Source organism: Sapajus apella, unplaced genomic scaffold, assembly GCF_009761245.1.
Source record: "Sapajus apella isolate SASKATOON/1434 unplaced genomic scaffold, GSC_monkey_1.0 scaffold41, whole genome shotgun sequence".
In the NCBI taxonomy this organism is placed as follows: domain Eukaryota; kingdom Metazoa; phylum Chordata; class Mammalia; order Primates; family Cebidae; genus Sapajus; species Sapajus apella.
Window position 1 is genome coordinate 17,899,740 of NW_022436981.1, and position 21,710 is coordinate 17,921,449.

Below are 21,710 nucleotides of genomic sequence, written 5' to 3' on the forward strand. Positions count from 1 at the left end.
CATTGAATCAATGCGTAAACATTCTGCAATTCTACCTTATATTCTACCCTCACACTTCTAGTGTCAATAGGGACAGTAGGTTTGGAAGCAATTTGTGCCCTGTCAAATGGTGCCAACATTCTTAACTTGTGGTCCTAGGTCCTTTGAGGAATGTCTGTAGCCTTTTGGTTGGAATGGAGTGGCTAAAATAAGACAAAAATCTGTAATATTTTTTGAATGATAAATTACCTAGTTCCTTTGTATAGATTGGAATCTGCACAGGTATTAAGTTAACTATGTATTAGCGCTTTTTTTTTGTAAATTATTTAATTGATGAATAATCATATTTTTTTCTTTTTAACGCTACATGCTGCTTATTACTAAGATATTTTTTCTCTAGATGACCTGTTCTACCTGGTAATTCACCAAGTCATATGTTGCCAGTTGCCAGGTGACAAAATTGTCACAGATACCAAACTCAGAAAATGTTAGGTAACAACAGCAATAACTGCTTTCCAATCTGCAATGGTGGACTGGCAGTGGGAAGTGAAAATTCCACTCACAATTATATCAATAACTGATTTGGGCAAAATAATACTTTTTAAACTTATGCTTTTAACAGTACTAAATTGTTAGGACAGTAATTTTCAGTGGCATTGTTTAGAGCCTATTTTATGCCCAATATTGAGATCTATAGACTTGAAAGCAGTTAAATACAAATTAAGGTTAATTTTTTAATTTGATCAGTTAATATGAGTACATGGTTTTAAAAAGTCAAACAGCTCTACAAGGTTTATAAACAGCAGCAGGCCTCTGCACTACTCTTCTCTCCACAGGCAACCATTTTCAATTCTTTTAGACATTTAGGGTATTCGCCTTCATGTTTGTGATATGCATAAACTATTTTTTAAAGTTGCACATACTGTAATATCTATTGATGTCTTACTATAAAAGATAAGGATTTAGCTCTTACCAGCCTGTTCACCTCTTTTTCTTTTCTACATTCATGCAATACTTTTGATTTATATCTATTTTCAAGTTTTACATCATTGAATCATATAAATAGTTGTAGCTAAGCCATGTAATATGGTTACATTGCTTTGTATAATTTTTATTTTTCCTTTGGTTAATAACTTGATTTTTTTCTTATTTGTACCTATCCCTAATTCATTCCCAACTGAATTTTAAACATTTTAAAATTCAGTTTACACAATGATTTTAAAATTCTATCTACATATTGATTTTAAAATTTAAACATGAGGGACAGGTACAAAGTGGATAAGCAAAATGAATAAGCACATTCCATGAGTAAGCTCTAAACGAATTACTGGAGTTAAAACATGAATCAAAATATATACACATAAATTAGATTGTAGGAAAAACACACAGATGGTAGGAAAAACAATGAACTTTCAGTGACATTTTCCAGTGTTAACAAAAAGATATGTTAGCATTTAGACTATTTCAGGTAATAGTAAACAGTTGATTCCCTGTGGGCAATGTACCAAAGAAATAACTATCAATATAACTACATTTATATATAGTGTGTACTAAAATCTCTGGTGTTAACTTATGTAACCTCATTTTGTTCATCTCCATCATAAACGTTGTATCCTTCTGATTTAATTAGTTCAATTTTTTTTGGATCCTGAAAAAACACAACATCTTTAATTTTGCCAACAAAATTGGTTTTAAAAATCTCTTGAGTAATGATATTTACCTTTCGACCATATTCAAAGCCCCCTAGATAACAAATACCATCATAGTTTAGAGCAACAAATTTTTTATGTGGATCAATATCTTCGGAAAGAATTAGACTGTTATTTAGGTAGGCCTTGATAAGAGTCTGATTTTGAATTACAACTACATGGTGCCATTTGTTACAACAGAATGTGTCATTGTTATAGCTCATAGGCACAGATATTCTTTCTCCTAAGTTAACTGCTATTTTCAAGGTCTGATTATGGAGACCAATTGCCAGAAAATCATTTTCTTCATTTTGAGCTATTCCCATCCATACAATGAGACCTTCTGTTTTGGTAGTACTGAAATTTAAGGATATAGTAGTGAACTGGAGGTTTCTCATTCTATAATTTGGATCAATATATTTAATGTAAGAATTACCCATAAATTTTGCAGTTGAAAATGAAGTTTTGTTTTCACAATACCTTCCCACCCAACCCAAAGTACATAGGCAACTGTAAGAAAATGATTGGTCGGGTATACATAAAGACTGGTGGAGGCAAAGATTATTCAAACAGTATACAGACTGGTTACATGTATTTCCAGCCCATTCTGGCAAACATCTGCAAGAAAACGTTGTGCCATTTGCTGTACATTTACCTCCGTTTCTGCATGTGTTGTACCCACAGGCTGTCCCGTCACAGTCACCTACATTTGAACCACCTTTTGCTCCAGATTCAGTTAATTGTAATTCTTGATTATTTATGATAACTTCCCGGATACAGCCTTGAAAACCTATGGGTTCATTTTCTATTGCCATGGGATTTATACGATTTAAGAAAGATACCCCTCCAATATAGAAGTCTGTATTTGTGTCCAGGGAACTCATTTTAGTGGAGGCTTTTTCTGTTACATTTATCCCATCTAGATCCAGGTAGCCTTCTGCACCAACTCTTCCTGCTTTTATTATGTGCCAAATACTTCCATTTGTTGTTACTTTTTGGAGAGTTTCTAGAATGATAGTTCTGTCACCAAGGTTGTATCGAAGTTGAACAGAACCATTCACTAAAGAGATACATAAAAAATCACCTGCAAGAAACCAAATAGTATGTTTAATTAGCAACAGTAAAAGTTTTCCATTGAAAACTTTTGCTCTTTCTGGTCAAGTTGGGTAAGTTTTGGTTATGGGGAAAAAAGTAACATCTTGAGCACAATTGTGTTAGTTTTAGTTCCACTCACAGAGCAAAATGCGTGTGTTCTGTGTTCTTTCATTTTGTTTAGCAATTGGCTACATAAATTTTCCCTAGATGTGGAAAGTTCTCATTGAATGAATGTATTGTGGTTGTAAATTAAAGTGAGGTTTTTCTTCAAATGAAAGCCTGATCTTTATGCCGCTGTTTAATGGCATTCACTATTGTCAGGCTAGGTACTTAAACTCTTTAACATACCTATAAATTCTCTGAACATTCCTGGCTCCTTTCCTCTCCAACCTTACCAGGAATGTTCTCTTTCCCCATCCTTACACTTTCTTTACTTGAACAACACTGACCTTGTTAAGGATTTCATCTGCCTGTTTTCTAGGAACACTCCACCACCCCATTCCACCTCAACTAGGTAACTCCTACCCATTCTTCGGGTTTCAGATAAAATGTCACTTCCTCAGAGAAGTTTTCCTTGATTTCCCATAGTTGGTCAGGTATTTTTTCTGTCAGTGCTTTAAATCACTAGGTTTCCCTCCATTACAATATATCTCATTTTAGAATTATATAGTCGTGTGAAGAAATTGGAACAAATACCATCCAGCATCTGAAGTTGCAGTGAGGCATTCAGAAGAAAAGTAAAGGCAACTCCACTTGCTCAGAAAAAGTGTGTTGCTCTTCAATGTAAGATTGCTTCAAGAAGATAGCAAAATGACTTATTTATTAATACATAATGAACCATGCAGATGTCTTCCACGAAACATTTTCCTCTCCCTCTGAAATTTCCCAACCTTTCTCTTTCCTCATCCAGGGACATTTGGCACTGTGCTACACTAGTTCTTCCTCCTTCTGAAGTGCCATATTTCCTCACCTCCCTTCTGCAAATGGTGTTCTTTCCTATTCTCCATTGTGGTCTATACCAAGCCGTTCTAGAGTGGTTGGAATACTTGGCAGCTCTGTAGTTCTTCACCTATCAAACTATGGTTCTCTTGCTTTATTTTCCTCACAGGGAATTTTTAGTGAGTATAATATGTCAATTACATATGTGATTATTTGGTTAATAGCTGCTTTATCCGCTAGGTTTAAGCTTTATGAGAACAGGGTCTGTTTCTGGTTTGGTTCAGTAGTTTATTCCCAGCACCCAGAATGCTATCTGGCACATAAATAGATGCTAAACAAATAATTATTGAATAAAGAAATACTTGTATAGGGCTGTGGGTTGAGATGACTCAATATTTCCCAACTAATAGTTTTAGCTTGAAAGCAAAAACTTTTCCTATAATGGCATGAAAATTGTTTTAAAAATTCATAACAAAAAAAGTTTATTTGCATACTAATTTCTAACATGTACATCATTTTTAACTATAAGGAAAGAAAAGGAGTGTCATGAACTTTCAGATTAGCAAAGAAAAGATATACATTGAGTTATACCACAAAAAAACTAGAATAAGTAAACATTATTGATACTAAGTTAAAAAAAATTTACAGCAACCTAAATACACTTTGTGGCCTGGAAGTGAACACAAGCCAGTTACCTTTCACAGGATTATGGAGCAAGCTTTTCTTGCTCCTTGTGTTATAGAGTGTTCCTGTAGTAAACAATTTTATAGTGAAGAGCTACCTTGGAATAAAAAATACCTAAGAAATGATTAGGAAAGCTGAAGCTGTGATCTATACTATGACTGGTCATGTTGCCAACCAGAAGAAAAAACAAGGAAAGCTTCTGTGAAGAAAGGTTATTTTAACTCGGCTAGTATGTTCATGTGCAAAATTGACAAAAGTTTTCTCTCTGGCTATGGAAACTAAAAGCTGTATTAACTTAAAAAAATCATAGGCTTTTAATTTTAGTGCATTAGGATATGATGCTGTAGTTATGGCTCGTAAGTACAGATTGGCATTATTATTTTGAGATGGAGTCTTGCTTTGTTGCTCAGGCTGGAATGCAGTGGTGCAATCTTGGGCTCACTACAACCTCCACATCCCGGGTTCAAGTGATTCTCCTGCCTCAGCCTCCTGAGTAGCTTGGACTACAGGTGCTGGCCATTACGCCCTGCTAATTTTTGTATTTTTGGTAGAGACAGGGTTTTGCTATGTTGACCAGGCTGGTCTTGTCCTTCTGACCTCAGGTAATCTGCCTGCCTCGGCTTCCCAAAGTGCTGGGATTACAGGCACCCGACCTCAGATTGGCATTAGAGTAAGAAAATGTAATGAAGAGTTGTTACAAGAAAGAGAGATCAAATAGCATGAAGATCATAAATGAATTCACTTTGGCTATTTAATGCCCACTCAACCATGGCTGAGGCTCTTCCCACCTTTGTTCTGCTATTGTTTCTACCTCATCACCTGCTATCCCACTGTGTTTTATTATAGTTTAGAGAAAACTTATAGGACCTAATATTTGTGAAGAGACTACAGAATCAGCATATCAGGGAAATTGTATATACATTCTTTTCTGTAGACAATGAAAGCAAAGTAATTTAAATCTTACAGTTGTTTGAGTATGTTTTAACTTCACATTGCAATGACTAGGACTTTTTGTACACATTAGTCTGGGAGAATTATAACTATATCAAGATGAATTCAGGCTTTAATTTGTGCTTAATTTATATATATCAAAAATCTTTTAAAGGTGTTACGTTTTTAGCAGAAATAAATGAAAAGAGGCCAGGGTCTTATTTCTTTAAAACATCTTTCAAAAGTCAGAGATCTGAAATCATCTCGTATACTTTTCAAGTTATTTTAGTTATTTTGTTTTAAATTTTACACTACTTGAGAGTACTCAAATTATTAATCTCTAAAGAGATAAACCACATTAATTTAGAATTTCATTTTGAAAATGTGAAAACTGTATTGGCTGCTTATGTTTAAATTTTTGGATTTTAACATTGTGTATTAAGTGGTTAGTTTTTACTAATGGGTCCTCTTAGCAGAGGATCAACTAGGAAGACTTGGTTAATGTTTACATCAGACACAGCTCTTAGAGGAAGTACAAAGTACAGGACTGTCAGCTGTGTTTTCTGCAGCCTTAAATGAGACAGACTTCAAATAAACTTGTTATATTACTTATTACTAAAAACATAAGTTTATGCCTTTCATCTGATAATTGTTTTTGATTAATCTAGGTTTAAGCATGTAAACATTTTTAATATTTTAAAATTTTCATGATCTTATATAAGTGTCAAATGCATCAATCGTGAAACTAATGAATCTCTGTAAATAGTGTCTGATGGCATAAAGGAAACTCTTGATTGTTATGAAGTACATGCACTGAATAACAGATGTAAGAGGATGTGCTCTTGCCCTCCCATGTGTATTAATGTGTATGACCTTTATATTTCATATACATAAACACAAATATGTATCTATTGTACCGATTATAAAACTATAGTACAATATTTCTGGCCAGTCACAATCCCGAATATACCTTGATTTTCTGCTCTTTTACATAGGTCTTGCTTACATTAATTTTGAGTTTTACGAGCAATGTAACTGAAGCTGATTGTCTTTTAATGTCTCGATTTATAAATAGAAAATTTCTCTTTGTGTGTGGTTCTCCTATTTGACATTTTCACAGGGAGATTTAATCATGAATTTAAAACCAAATATCATAGGAGAACAGATTTCTTCTAAGCTGTATTTTATAGCTCAATTATGCTTTTTTCTTTGAAATTATTTTGAAGATATTTCAGAAGTGCATTGAGATGAAATCCCTTTGGTCCAATTCCCTGATATTCTTATCATTTAGAAGCAAATCAAGACACTTCTATAAGAACTACTTAGATTCTGAAAATTAGAGCACCATTTTTGTTAATGATATAAAATAAGCAAATGTAATTATTTCTCAATACCAAAATTGTTTCTCATTTTCTGAGAAACTGAAAGTCAAGTGTAAGATTTTAAAAATACTTTACAATAGAGATGTAACTGTATGTCCAAATGTCTTTGTCAGAATTTTGGAGAAATGTATGAAAATGGAAATCAAAGGTAAAGTAGTAAAACCTAAAAAATTAATTTTTAAAACACTAATTGGATACTTTATTTCATATTTTATGGTAAATATGTATCTTTTTAAGTTCCAAATGTTTTTATAAGCATTTCAGAACACAAATCCTGGCTTTACTATTTGGACGACAGAATGACTTAGAATTTTTCCAAGCTATAAATGTGGGTGAATCTACATGAAATATATCAGATAGCCATGCCTTCCTTTTAAAAAATCTTCTACATGCATATTTTGTCTACTCTGTCATAGGACTATCATGCATGGCTTTATTTTTTTTATGGGATTGTTTTAAAGTTCAGCATATACTTTATTTAGATTTTGCTAACTTTAATTCTAACAAATCTCTTGCTATTTTATTCGCTATATATTTAGGGCCTCTAAATTCATAAGCATACACTTGCAGTGTTAACAGAACATAAAACGATCAAATGGTTACATATTTAAAGACTAGGTAACACAAAATAAACACTATCATACATTACTTAATAGACTATTAGGAATTCATTAGGTTTTTTTTTCCTCTTTCATTCTGCAAACAAACAGCCTGCCAATCTTACCTGACTGGGCTTTTAAGTGTTGTGCAGCGTAAAATAGGATACCATCTGCAGCAAGAGGCTGAAACTGCAATTGAATATGTGTCTTTTTTCGAACACGAAAGGAAGCAAAAGACATCCAGGATAATTCATTGCTTCTGAAAGATGGATCACTTATGGATAAAGCTGGGGGGAGGAGAGAAAGAGAACTCTGAGTTATCTGCTGGATTGAAAACATTGCTCATAAATACAGTAAATTGCTTACATAATTTTGTAATTTAAGGATTTATCTTCCAAGAGTTGCTTGTAGGTGAGTACATCGAACTTTCGGAACTTTATGAGTCTGTTCTAATTCCACTAACTTTAGTCTTTTGTAATGGAGCCAGTTATTGAAAAGCCTCTTATTTCTGGTAACTGTGACTTTTTGGCTGATACGTATGTGACACAAGTCTGCTCTAGATTGCATTGTATAGAGAGATAAGAAGCATAGCTGAGATTCTTGGAAATGTTTTACATTTATAATGCTTTCAGAAAAGTAGTTCAAATGGCGGAAGATGGAGGACAACACTATGTGAATTATTCTTCAGCCTCTATATTTCTGATTCAGATGTAGAGTATAATCAAGTCAGGATACATTTTAAGGCATAATATATTGATACTAATTTTTGCTTCTGTGTACAATGGACCCAATGGGAATTATGAGAGGAAGAAGGAAAGTTCTGTACATTTGGCCAGTTTTTATCCCTATGGAATCTATATTTCTTCTTATAATGTAACAGTGCTTCTTAGAGTGTGCTCTGGTTCAGAACATAGCTTAGTCATTAATCTAGTTATTTAGTTTTCTTCCCACTCTTTGGGAGCTGTCACCTTTTACTTTAGACTGAACAATTGGTAGGTGTTTATCCAGAAGGTGTTGGCATTTGCTGATTTTTAAAAAACGTCATTCATTCATTTTGACTTATTCAGAAGGGTAGAGGTTAGAATAACTTGATGGTGTTGCTAAGAATGCAAAGTCCTATACATTCCTGGAGGGCTGGATTTATTAAAGCCAGGAGCAGAGGCTCGCTCCTGTAATCCCAGCACTTTGGGAGGCTGAGGCTGGAGGATCGCTTGAGCTCAGGAATTTGAGACCAGCCTGGGCAACATGGTGAACCCCATCTCTACAAAATATAAAAATATTAGCTGGACATGGTGGTGAATGCCTGTGGTCCCAGCTACTGGGGAGGCTGAGGTGAAAGGATCAATTGAGCTTGGGAGGTGGAGGTTGGGGTGAGCTTAGATGATGCCACTGCACTCCAGTCTGGGTGACAGAGTGAGACCTTGTCTTAAAAAAAAGCGGGGATGGGATTCAGAAAGTACCCCATTTTTAATAAACCCTCCTCCTCCTGGTGTTTCTGACATAGGGGTTCCTTGGACCACATTTTCATAAAATCTGGTCAAATTTTTAAGAATACAAGGGTGATTTAAAATGTATCTTTTTGAAACTATTTTGTAAATATTGCTAAATTAATACATGTTTATTATAAGACGAACACTATAAAACAGTGTAAAACTTTCTTTAGTGGAATTTCATTGTTCTTTCTCCTCTCTTAATTCTGAGAATTACTGCCAAGTTTATTGTACATGTAGCCAGACTAAAAAAAAATACACATACAATTAATGTATGCGTATATCTAATACTTGATTTATTTTAAATAAACCACATTTTATATGAACTATGCATAAATAATTGATTTTTTTCCATCTATCTTTTTGAAGCTGATACTAGCATACTTTGCCTATTGTTTTTTAAATACATGTTTGGTATTTTAAAAAATACACTTTATTTTTTCAGAGCCATTTTAGGTTCACAGCAAACCGAGTGGAAAGTGTTAGAGTTCCTATATAACCCTGCCTCAGCACATGCACAGCCTCCTCCACTGTCAGTGTCGCCCACCAGAATATATTTGTTAAATGGATGAATCTGTATTGACACATCATTATCACATAAGTTCATTTACATAGGATTCACTCCTATGTAATTTTAGGGATTTTGACAAATGCATTGTGAAATGTATTTACCATTACAGCATCATCCATAAAATCATACATCATTTTATTGCCTTAAAACTCCTCTTTGCTTGCCTATTTGACCCTCCTTCCACCCTGGCAACCACTGATCTTTTTTTACTCACTTCATAGTTTTGCCTTTTTCAGAATATCATAGAGTTATAATCATATAGTATGCACATTCGTTTTCAGCTCCTTTGGACAAATACCAAGGAACACAATTGCTTGATCATAATGGTAAGAGTATTTTTAGTTTTGTAAGAAACTGCCCAATCCCAACTGTCTTCCAAAATTGTTGTTCAATTTTGCATTACCAGTCATGAATGAGAGTTCCTGTTGTTCCACATCCTTGCTGACTTTGGGTGATAAGTGTTTGGGTTTTAGCTATTCTAAAAAGTATCTAGTGTTATACAGTTTTTATAATTTGTAATTTCCTAATGATATATGATGTTGAGCATCTTCATATACTCACTTGCCATCTGGTTATCTTTGGTGAGGTTTATGTTTAGATCTTTTGCCCATTTTTAAAATTGAGTTTTTAATTTTTGTGTTGAATTTTAAGAATTCTTTGTTTACTTTGGATAACAGTTCTCTATTAGATATGTATTTTGTAAATATTTTCTGCCAGTCTGTGGCTTGTATTCTCTCTCTTTCAAGTGTCTTTGGCAGATTAGTTTAAAAAAAATTTTTAATGAAATCTAATTTATCAATTTTTTCTTTCATTGATTCTGCCTTTGTTATGGTATCTAGAAACTCATCATCAAAACTCAAAGTCATCTAGATTTTCTCTTATATTTTCTTTTAGGAGTTTTATAGTTTTTTAATTTTACTTTTAAGCCATGAATTCATTTTGAGTTAAATTTTGTGAAGGATGTCATGTCTGTGTCTAAATTTTTTTTTTTTTAATTTTTGCTTGTGGATATCCATTTCTTCTAGCATCATTTATCAAAAAGATTATCCATTCCCCATTTTATTCTTCCTCTTTTGTCAAAGATCAGTTGACTGTATTTTGTCTATTGCTTTTTAATCTTTAATCTTCCTCAGATACTAGTTCTGCAAAACTAGAAAATGGATATAAGATGATTTCCTTAGCAGTTCCCTCATTGAAGGGTAACTAGGCTATTTCAGTTGTGTTCCATTTCTCCTGATTTCCCACCCTATCTCTCTGGCTTCGTGTGCCCATGCCTTATAAACTTTATAATTCCTTACGGCTTTCCATGGCCCATCTCTCTTCTTTCTATTAGTGACCTCTCCTCTATTTCCATGACTTTAAGAAATACCTATACATATGATAACTCCTTGAAACTTTACATCTGTCTAAACCTCTTCTCTTAGCTTTAGTTTTATGTAGTCATCTCTCTTATTGATTATTTGTTTTGGCTATCTCAGTTATATCGAACTTAACATGTTTGAAGTTGTACTGCTGAAAGATATTCTTCTCTCAGCCTTCCTCAGATCAGTAAATGGTCCCACCACCCATTCAAGGCCCCATATGGAAACTTGGTAATCAATTTGATTGCATTCTTTCCAAAATTTCCTCTACTTTTCCCAATATAATGCATTAGTAGATTATATCTGAATGATATATTTCATATTTGCCCCATCTTTCCATTACCACTGCCACCATCCCAGTTGAGGCCACTATCAACTCTTGATTAGACCATTGCAATATACTCCTCATTGATCTTTTACTTTTTTTTTAATAGATATATATTTTTTTAATTTATTGCATTTTAGGTTTTGGGTTACATGTGAAGAACATGCAAAATTGTTGCATAGGTACACACGTGGCAGTGTGATTTGCTGCCTTCCTCCTCATCACCTACATCTGGCATCTCTCCCCTTTCTCTCTCTCCCCAACTCCCCACCACCCACCTTCCCTCCCCTGTTTCCCCCCAACAGACCCCAGTGTGTAGTGCTTCCCTCCCTGTGTCCATGTGTTCTCATTGTTCAACACCCGCCTATGAGTGGGAACATGTGGTGGTTGATCTTCTGCTCTTCTGTCAGTTTACTGAGAATGATGGTTTCCAGGTTCATCCATGTCCCTACAAAGGACACAAACTCATCATTTTTGATGGCTGCATAATATTCCATGGTGCATATGTGCCACATTTTCCTTGTCCAGTCTATCACCGATGGGCATTTGGGTTGGTTCCAGGTCTTTGCTATTGTAAGCAGTGCTGCAATGAACATTCGTGTGCATGTGTCCTTATAGTAGAATGATTTATAATCCTTTGGATATATACCCAGTAACAGGATTGCTGGGTCAAATGGAATTTCTGTTTCTAGGTACTTGAAGAATCGCCACACTGTCTTCCACAATGGTTGAACTAATTCGTTCACATCCATTTTATATATCTGCCAGAGAAACCTTTTTAAAACATCAATTCATTGCCCTCATTAAACCCTTCAGGGATTTTACTTAGAATAAAATGTGGATTCTTTATCATGGCCTCTGAAGCTTTGCATGATTTGACCTCCTGTTAAATTCCCAACTTTATCCCTTCCTCATGCCCTTCATGCATCATTGCGCATGTGGTGCACTGCATAACCCCAAGGGGAAGTCATCACATTGTAATCTATGTGAATAGTGTTCCCTGAAGATGTTCAATGAATAACCTATATGGAAATATGATGCTACTGTCTGTACACTTTCCTCCTGTTCTTTAAACTTCAGATGCACTGGCTTTTACTACTGGATTTGTCATAGTTTGATCATCTTAGATTACCTAACCACTGCCATATTGACAGACACTTGAGTTGCTTAAAATTGTTTTGTTATTACTAATACTGATACAAAAAACATACTTGATTTTATCTCCTTGCAAACGTGAGAATGTTTCTCATGTGCAAACATGAGAAATGGAATTGCAGCGTGATGGTCTGTGTTCATTTTTAGAGTTAATAGATGCCACCAAACTACCCTCCAAAGTGTCCGCATTAATTTATACTCCAACCAGCAGAGGATGACAGAATATCCTTATCTATGTCCTCAATCACACTTGAGATTATTAAAATTTTAAGTTTCAGCAATCATAGATTTTCATTTTATTTTAATTTGCATTTTGCAGATTACAAGTGAAGCTGAGTTTCTTGTGTGAATATTGGCCTTTTGTGTTTTTCTGTGACTTTTTTGTTCATGTTGTATGTTTTTAAATTTGATTTGCAATTTTTAAAATGCCTTCTGGGTCCTAATGTTTTCTTATATTGCAAGTATATCCTCATATCTGTCATTTTTCTTTCGACTTTACTTATGGTATGTTATTCAAAATTTTTAATTTTGTATTTACCAAAATTCTTTTTTTTAATTTAAAAACATTATTCAACACATAGTTATATATAATCTCCTATATTGTCTTCCTCAGATTCCAGTTCTGCATTCTATATTTTTATACCATAAATTTGTATTGTTTTAAAATTTATAGGCCTTTAACTTATGTGGCTCATATTATTGTGAATAGTTTGAGCTAGAAGTCAAGCTTTACGTTATTAGCAGATAGCTAATATTTTCCAAAAACTAATGAATAGTTTGTACTGTTTGTTTATATTTGATATTCACCTTTAACATCTTATAAGTAACCTTTTCTCTACCCTCTCCCTCTTGAGGAAGAGTTTGTAGGAAATATTGAACAAATGAAAAATGCAGATAAAAACACCCGTGAGGCTAGGTTTTGTGGTAGTACCTATATGGCTTTACTACTTTCCTTTGGCTGGATTGAACAGCTGGGAGGGGGTCTCAATAATGGAAGAGGCTAGCCAACAACAGCATGATAAGAGGGTTCCCTGTCACCAAGCAGGGAGGAGCTCCAATTGTATTTCAAGAGGAGGTTTTTGCTGAAACTATTGTTGATACTGGGTCAGTGCAGGAGTTGAGAATTATCTGTGCACATGTGAGTGTATCATAAAACAGCTGATGACCTAACTAGTGCTTTTCCAAAGAAGTGACACATACTGAAATTATATGTAAATGTTACTGAACTAAAAATCACAAGAAATAAATTTTATTAATAGCTCTGACATTGTATGTTTTAAGAAGATAATGCCTGTTTTTTATATAATGAGAAAGGTTTTGGCTCTAATAGCTTATTATTTAAGTATTCAGTAACAGAAAGTACTGGGGAGGATTACATTAATAATATACATTCAAAATATTGGTGAAAGATGTCATTTCAAAAAGAGGTACACTGTTACTTAGCAGGCTTCAGGGATAAACTTGAACTGGAAAAATGACTATGCTCAATATGATTTAAATGTTTATGGATTAAAATTAAGTCAAGGGAAAATTTGAGGTGGTCATACCAGTGATTAGTCATTGAGCTCTGCCCAGTTATTTCTTGTATGTCTGTCAACTCCTAAAAATGATCACTTTGTGGTGAAAATATTCCACATGCATTTTGAAACCTTAAATTAATGTTTCCTGATTGGCTATTCATCTTCTAGATTTAGTGACCATTGGCAATCCTCCTTATTTCACCATAGGCAAAGGTTTGTGCCAACACGTTCATTAGGCTCACAGAAGTTGAATTCAACTATTTTGGCTGCCTGTCTGGGACATAACAGTAAAACAAAATTCTTTGTGTTTTCATCCTTGTGGGTGAAAATAGTAAACTAAATGAACATACATGTTGATATATGTTAGTAAACTAAATATATATGTTGAAATAGTGAATAAATATATGTTGATACGTCTTAGAAAAACAGGGAAAGGAAAAAGGGATGTGTGCCTGTGGGGCAGGAAAGGCATTATGAGGAACGTGGTGTTTATTTTCTTCCCTCATTTTTTTTTCCTGTCTCCATTATTAAGCATAAAAGAGGTTTTCAATACCCATTTTTAGACTGCATTCTAGCCTGGGCAATAAAGCAACACTCCGGTTCTCTCTCCCTCTTCCTCTTCCCCTTTCTTCCTCTCCTTCATTCCTTTTTTTTTTCTTTCTCTCTTTTTTCTTTCTTTCCTTTTTTTTTCTTTCTTTTCCTTAAAAAAAAAAAAAGAGACTGGGGAAGTAATTATTTTCCAATTAATAAAGAAAATTGTTATCAACACTTTCTAGGGAATGCCCTGTAATTATCCTACTGCATCTTGCAGAAAAGGTCGGAAAAAAAAAAAAAGAATGAACACCTCAAGGAGGTTAAGAATTGAGCTAAGTGGGTCTTTGGGAGAGAAGGAATGATGAACCCTGGGGTGATAGGGTTCCTACCAGTATTAAATAACAGGAAGGATGGCAGTGTGACTGGACAGGTATTAAGGAAGGGGAGAGTTTTAATAGATCAGGTCAGAGAGGTTATGGGGACCAAATCACATTATCAAAGACTGGGAAGATTTCGAGACATTTACCTACTGGCTAGCTAACTTATTAGCCTGCAACATTCTCTTCTTTTCTTAATTTCAACTTGTATTTTAAGTCCAGGGGTCCATGTGCAGGTTTCTTACATGGGTAAATTGCATGATGTTGAGGTTTGGGGTACAACTGATCCCATCACCCAAGTAGTGAGCATAGTACCCAATAGGTAGTTTTTTAGCCCTTGTCCTCCTCCCTCCCTACCCCCTCTAGTAGCCTCCAGTGTCTATTGTTCTCATCTTTATATCTTTTTGTACTCAATGTTTAGCTCCTACTTATAAGTGAGAACAGGTGATGTTTGGTTTTCTGCTCCTGTGTGAATTTGCTTAGGATAATGGCCTCCAGTTGCATCCATATGCTTGCAACATTTTCAAAGATGATAGTAAAATACATAAAACTCCTGGATCACAGACACAGGATAGTTTATTACAGAATTAGCAGTAGCCAAAGTATCAGCATTTTTGAGTCAGTTCTATGAACCTCTATTCTCTCAGGGACCAGGTTATAAACATGCAGTAGGTTGCTTGGGGAGGAAAGCTGAGCTTAGAGATCCAAATATTTTTATAATGGGCATGCAAAAAGCATGCTTGCTTTTTGCTCCAAATGAAGATAGTGTCTCTCTCTTATAAGGCAGTAAGCAAACTGGCTTATTGTTCCAAAGGAAGATGTTATCCTTGTCTTTCAAGGATATTTTCTACACAAACATACTTGAAAAGATAACCGAGAACCAAAACAGCCAGTACCTCTAATAAGCAGCCAGAGGCCATTACCCTAAGAGAATTAACACAGAAACAGAAAACCAAATACTGAGTGTTCCCTTTATAAGTGGGAGCTAAACATTGGATACACATGGACATAAAGATGGGAACGATTAACACTGGGGGCTACAAAATTGGGGAGAGGAAGATGGGAGTAAGGGTTTGAGAAACTATTGAGTACTATTCTCACTACCTGGGTGACTGGTTCAATTGTACCTCAAACGTTAGAATCATGCAATACACTCTTGTAACAAACCTGCACCTGTATCTCCCGAATCTAATATAAAAGCTGAAAAAAAAGTTGTGTAGAAACGAGAGATCAATAGAAAATTGTCTCTCCATACATTATGGCTGTAATATCCATTGAGACTGTCTTATAAGAATGAGATGGGAGATCATTGGAAACCTTTGAGGATAGGAGTGTCATCATCTGACTGAAGTTAAACAATATCGTTTTGGTTGCTGCACTGAGAATAGACTGACAAATGCAAATGTGGGAACAGAGGCTCTCCCTATCAAGAGGTTATTATTGTAATACTGCTAAGAGGTAGGCCGGGTGCGGTGGCTCACACCTGTAATCCCAGCACTTTGGGAGGCCAAGGCGGGAGAATCAAGATGTTAAGAGATTGAGACCATCCTGGCCAACATAATGAAACCCTGTCTCTACTAAAATACAAAAATTAGCTGGGCGTGGTGGCACATGCCTGTAGTCCCAGCTACCTAGAGGCTGAGGCAGGAGAAATGCTTGAACCTGGGAGGCGGAGGTTGCAGTGAGCTGAGATTGCACCACTGCACTCCAGCCTGGCGCCTGGCAACAGAGCAAGACTGTCTCAAAAAAAAAAAAAAAAAAAAAAAAAAAAAAGAGGTGAAGGTGGCTTGTATCAGAGAAGTAGCAATGGAGGTAGTGAAAAGTGGTCATATTTCAAACATTTTGAAAAATTGAAAGATCACGTGGGTAAGAAAGAAGGAGGGGAGTCAAGGGTAACTAGGGGGTTTTTGTCCTGAGAAACTGGAAGGATAGCATTGTCATTAACTGCAATGGGGAAGACTGGGAGACGCAGATATTTTGGAGAAGATGTGGAGCTCAGGTAGAACACATTTGAGATGTTTTTAAGATGTTCAAGGTGGTAGTTTAGTAGGCTGATGTATGATCTGGAATTTAGTAACTAATAGATCAAGCAACAGAGATTGATAAGGAATTTAGGAGATTTAATCAACACAATCAACAAGTTTAATATCATGGACATACAGGACTTAGCATTTGACCCTCCCAATCTGCAGTCCTGTGAAAAACACATAAAATATTTACTACATACTGGGCCATAAAATAAGCCTCAAAAATATAAAGGAATTGATATTACATATACATTTACAGATGTGCTTAAAGCTATGATTCAGAGGAAAAACATGCTCACTCTGCCTTTGCATCAGTAGCAGGTAGCATGAGGCCTTACATTGCTCAGTTTAATCCCTACCTTTGAGGCTTTTGTTTTGGTTTCTCAGTCTATGTCACATTTTCTGTGTCTGAGTTTACTTTTGAGTAAATCCGTTTTCTCATCCTCCTTCATTTCCTCTTTTTCCCTGCCTCTCTCCTTCCTTCCCTCTTTTCTATCAGTGTGATATCATTATTTTTATTCAATGGATTGTAATCTTTTATTATCATAATTGTTCTATTTCTCAAATTCTCCCTGATTTGGGCAGTTAGAGCCCCTTCAAGCTGATTTCTGTGTCCTTCTGTCTCAGGTTATTTTTCTAGAAGTAGACTCTGGAATGGAACTTAGTATATGGGAGGTTTATTGGAGAGTGTGCTTGGAAGCAACACATGTGTGAGGGAGAAGAAAGCAAGATGGAGAATTTGGTAACTGATTTCACAGAGAGCTCTGGAGTTGGGATGACCCTTTAGAGTTATTTCATATTGAGGCAAAGTGGCCAGGCCTTTGGGACACCCCTTTTTTCTTGTCATCTTCTCTTCAAACAGATATTGGATTCAAGCTGTCACTGGGGGAGGCAGGGTAAACTTGGAGAAGGCAGCTCTCTTCAGTCCTGGTGAGGGACTTATCTTTGAGCTATCTGTTGGCAATATTCCCAATAATCGAGGAAGTGAGTACCTCCATTCAGAAAGGTGTATGGTGCGGATCTGCATATGTACCATAACATCTACTTCAAGGAAATTCAACGTTGACTTTGGTACTGTTTTACTTTAGAAATTAGAAAGTAAACTTCTCCCCCTACCCCCAACCCCCGAGACAGAGTCTCACTCTGTTGCCTAGCCTGGAGCGCAGTGGTGCAATCTTGGCTCACTGCAACCTCTACCTCCTGAGTTCAAGCAATTCTCCTGCCTCACTCTACAGAGTAGCTGGGATTACAGGTGTACACCACCACTCCAGCTAATTTTTGTATTATAATTATTTTTTTTTAGTAGAGATGAGATGTCACCATGTTTGTCAGGCTGGTCTCGAACTTCTGACCTTGTGATCTGCCTCATGGTGATCAGCCTCCCAAAGTGCTGGGATTGAGATGTGAGCAATCATACCTGGCAGAAAGTAAACTTCTTAATTTTCTTATTTATAGCACTTAAGATTACATGAAAATATTCAGCACTTTTGAAACCACAAAAGTTCTGAAAAGATAACTGTTTGTAACAAACTGTAGTCCTAATTAGATCAAAATGCTATATTCCAGATGTTAATTAAGACCCTAATATGGTTTGTCCTACCCAACTCTCATCTTTAATTCCACATGTTATGGGAGGAACCTGCTGGGAGGTGACTGAATCATGGGGGCAGGTCTTTCCTGTGTTGTTCTCCTGAAAGTGAATAAGTCTCATGAGGTCTGATGGTTTTAAAATGGGAGTTTTCCTGCAGAATCTCTCTTCTCTTTGCCTGTCACCATCCCTGTAAGAAGTGACTTGCTCCTTCTTGCCTTCTCCCATGATTGTGAAGCATCTCCAGCCACATGGAAATATAAGTCCATTAAATCTATTTTTCTTCTAGTCTCAGGTCTTTATCAGCAGCGTGAAAATGGACTAATACAGACCCTGACATTTTTGTTTTCAAAACACTTTGCTTGAAGAGCTGAATATAAGTTGGCACCTCCCATTTCTCTCACCTGGTTTGAAATTCTTATAATAAAGCTCTGTGTTCAAGAATTTCAGTGTCCCATGTTCTTAGATAAGGGATGGATCTATTTTAAAGATGAGATAGGTGAAGAACTATTTAGAATAGATTGTACGTTTTGAAGCAATGCATAGATAGTTGATACTTTTATTTCTGAATTATGTGCATTAAGGTTTTACAGCTTGAGTACTGAAAATTCTGATGCCTTTTGGATGTGATTGGGTCTGCCTGTAGAAGCAGACATAAGCCACAAACAGGACTTCAAAGGACTCTGATTTATTAAGTAGTATCTATCATCATTAAATTAGCTGCTAAATATTTACTCTGTTGTTCATTTTGAGGTAGAATTTAGGAAAGGTCCAGGTTTTTCAATGACTCATACAAAGTTTTTCTGACAGTGAATCATCTTTGGGATACTTTTGAAATCCATATAGGTTAATTACGAAGAAAACTCCACAACTGCTCTTCTTGGATAACTGATCTACTGAGTTCTGGCCAATAGCTTCAGGGATGGTCAGTGTAAGGGTAGTTTCAAAAGGGATAGTTTTTGAGAGGAATGATAACTAATAATTCAATTTACTTCTAAATTACACAAACTTCACTCATTATCACCACTTTTATGGCCTTGTTTATTATATTTATTATAAACAGAATCCCTCAGAGAAATTAATAATATTTTTATTTACTCCTCTTTAACAACTGCAGCATTAACTGGCACCAGAGCAGTACCATCTAGTAAAAAAAGAATAGGCTGATTAGTGAAGTGGAAACACTTGGATTGCAATGAAGCACCATTTGATTTATGAAATCCATAGATTTCTAAAACAAGCAATATTTTGAGTAGAAATATTATGTCTTCTCAAAACACTTAAGGATAAATGATAAGGAATAGCAAAGGAAGATTTTTTTTTTTTTTTTTGAGACGGAGTCTCACTCTGTTGTCAGGCTGGAGTGCAATGGGGCAATCTCGGCTCACTGCAACCTCCACCTCCTGGGTTCAAGTAATTTTCCTCCCTCAGCGTCCTGAATAGCTGGGACTACAGGTGCGTGTCACCATGCCTGGCTAAGCTTTGTATCTTTAGTAGAGACAGGGTTTCACCATGTAAGCCAGGATGGTCTCGATCTTCTGGCCTAGTGATCTGCCCGCCTCAGCTTCCCAAAGTGCTGAGATTACAGGCATGAGCCACTGCGCCCGGCCCAAAGGAAGATGCTTTTAATATAAGCAAAGGATTGCTTCAGAGAGAGCACAGATGGGCATAATATCAATGATCAAGAAAAAGATTCAAGGATTTGTCACAATTTATTGAAAGGGCTGAACTTGGTAGGAGTCATCCAGGAAGTAGCTTGATTTTCCCCTGTGATTCCTCTTTGGATATGTCTGTGAAATCTTCCATTCTCATCCTTGATGATACCTTGGGCAAATTTTCAGGTTTCAGTGAAATGTTTCCATTTTCAGGTACTAAGAGACCCCATTCAATCTGAATCAAACTGCCAACATTCCACCTAATTCTAACCTCCTATCCTTTTTCCACAGCTCATCTGACTCAAGTTTGGAAAGCTGTAGTAGGGTAGTGGGGGATGTGTTATGTTTTTGTTTTGCTGTTTGCAGTGGTCCTTACTCTCCTTCTTCACTTTCCATTCTGCTGCTTTTGGCTTTTCCAAAATCACAATGAGGATAAGTGCTAAGGAGACAAGAGAAGGGTCTTTTTTGTCTGCTGCTGTTTGTAGCTCTTTATCAGCTGTCAGGTATCTTCTGTCATGACAGACGCTCTTTTGGATCTTTGAAAGCTCTTTCAGTCTTCACTTGTACATCTGTCCTTAAGTTCTTGACAAGGCTGATGCTCCTTGCCAAAACTTTTGTGAATCCAAGTCAATTTTTGCTCTTGTGAGAGGCCTCCATCATATTTCTTTTTGAGATAGCTTACCTTTTTGGTCAAGGTTATTTTAAGGTGAATCATGCTGCTTGTCTTGGTCATTGGACATGGTTCTTACCCTGTCTTCTGTGGAACGGCACCTCTGCTCCCCAGCTGCTTTGCCTCTGGCCCTGCTGTTAGGGAAGGCTACAGCCAGCCTCTTGGCTTTAAGCTACTTTGAATGTGGGTTAGGCCCTGGTCTTAAGTATTCTGGCACTCCAGGGGCGTAGGTCTGACTGTGAGATCTTGTTCTTCCATGCTCCACTTCTGTTTCACTGCCAGTGTCAGCTCAGCAGAAATTCACCACCCCAGGAAGGAAAGGTTAGATTTTCCTTCTGCCAAGAGCGTTTACTTTCTTTGAGTACATTTTAATTACCTTCTCACTCATTTTTTTTGGGTACATTCTAACCCCTCTTCCTATGCCAATAATGCTGTTAAAAAAAACACACCCCTTTCTCAGAATCAATTCTCTTAGATCCTACCCCTACCCCACAATATAGTCTGGGAGCAAATGATAGACCAGTGGTACCATCTCTTGGCATAGTCTATATGGATCATCTATCAGCTCTTTTCATTCAGCATAATGCCCTTGAGATCCTGATTCAATACCTGCATGATTCAATAGTTTGTTTTTTTTTTATTTCTGAGCAGTATTCCATGGGATGATTCTATACAATTTGTTCAACTATTCATCCACTGAAGGACATTTGGGTAGTTTTTAGGTTTTTGCTATTATAATAACTCTGCTGAGACCATTCATGTATGTGATTTTGTGTGGATGTAGTTTTTCCTTTTTGATATAAATACCCAACAGTGTGATTGCAGGGTTGCATGGTTAGTGTATGTTTTGTTTTATAAGAAACTGCCATACTTTTTTCTATGGTTGTATACCATCTTATATTCTCACCAATAATGTGTGAGGGACCTAGTTTCTCCACATTCCCAGCAGCATTTGGCATTGTCATTTTTAAATTTTAGTTGTTCCAGCAGATGCATAGTGATATCTCATCGTTCATAAACTTTTTAGACTTGTGGCTATACATTATACATATTAGCTTTGAGGCCTCAGCCTGAACTCTTAGACAACAAGAAAAATTTAGTATCTCATTGCACAGTGATTCAGACAACCTCTGACTTAGGC

General features: G+C 36.1%; 1 protein-coding gene across 1 annotated transcript in view; it reads right to left on the reverse strand.

Moving 5' to 3' along the window:
• Positions 1–1,549: 1,549 nt before the first annotated feature.
• Positions 1,550–21,710, reverse strand: part of LOC116565673 (protein eyes shut homolog) — a 360,208-nt gene continuing 340,047 nt past the window's right edge. The window contains exons 11-12 of the mRNA XM_032299379.1: positions 7,422–7,583; positions 1,550–2,751 (exon numbers count right to left, since the gene is read on the reverse strand). Of these exons, the coding sequence (XP_032155270.1) occupies positions 1,550–2,751; positions 7,422–7,583 (1,364 nt within the window). The remainder of the gene's footprint in view (positions 2,752–7,421; positions 7,584–21,710) is intronic.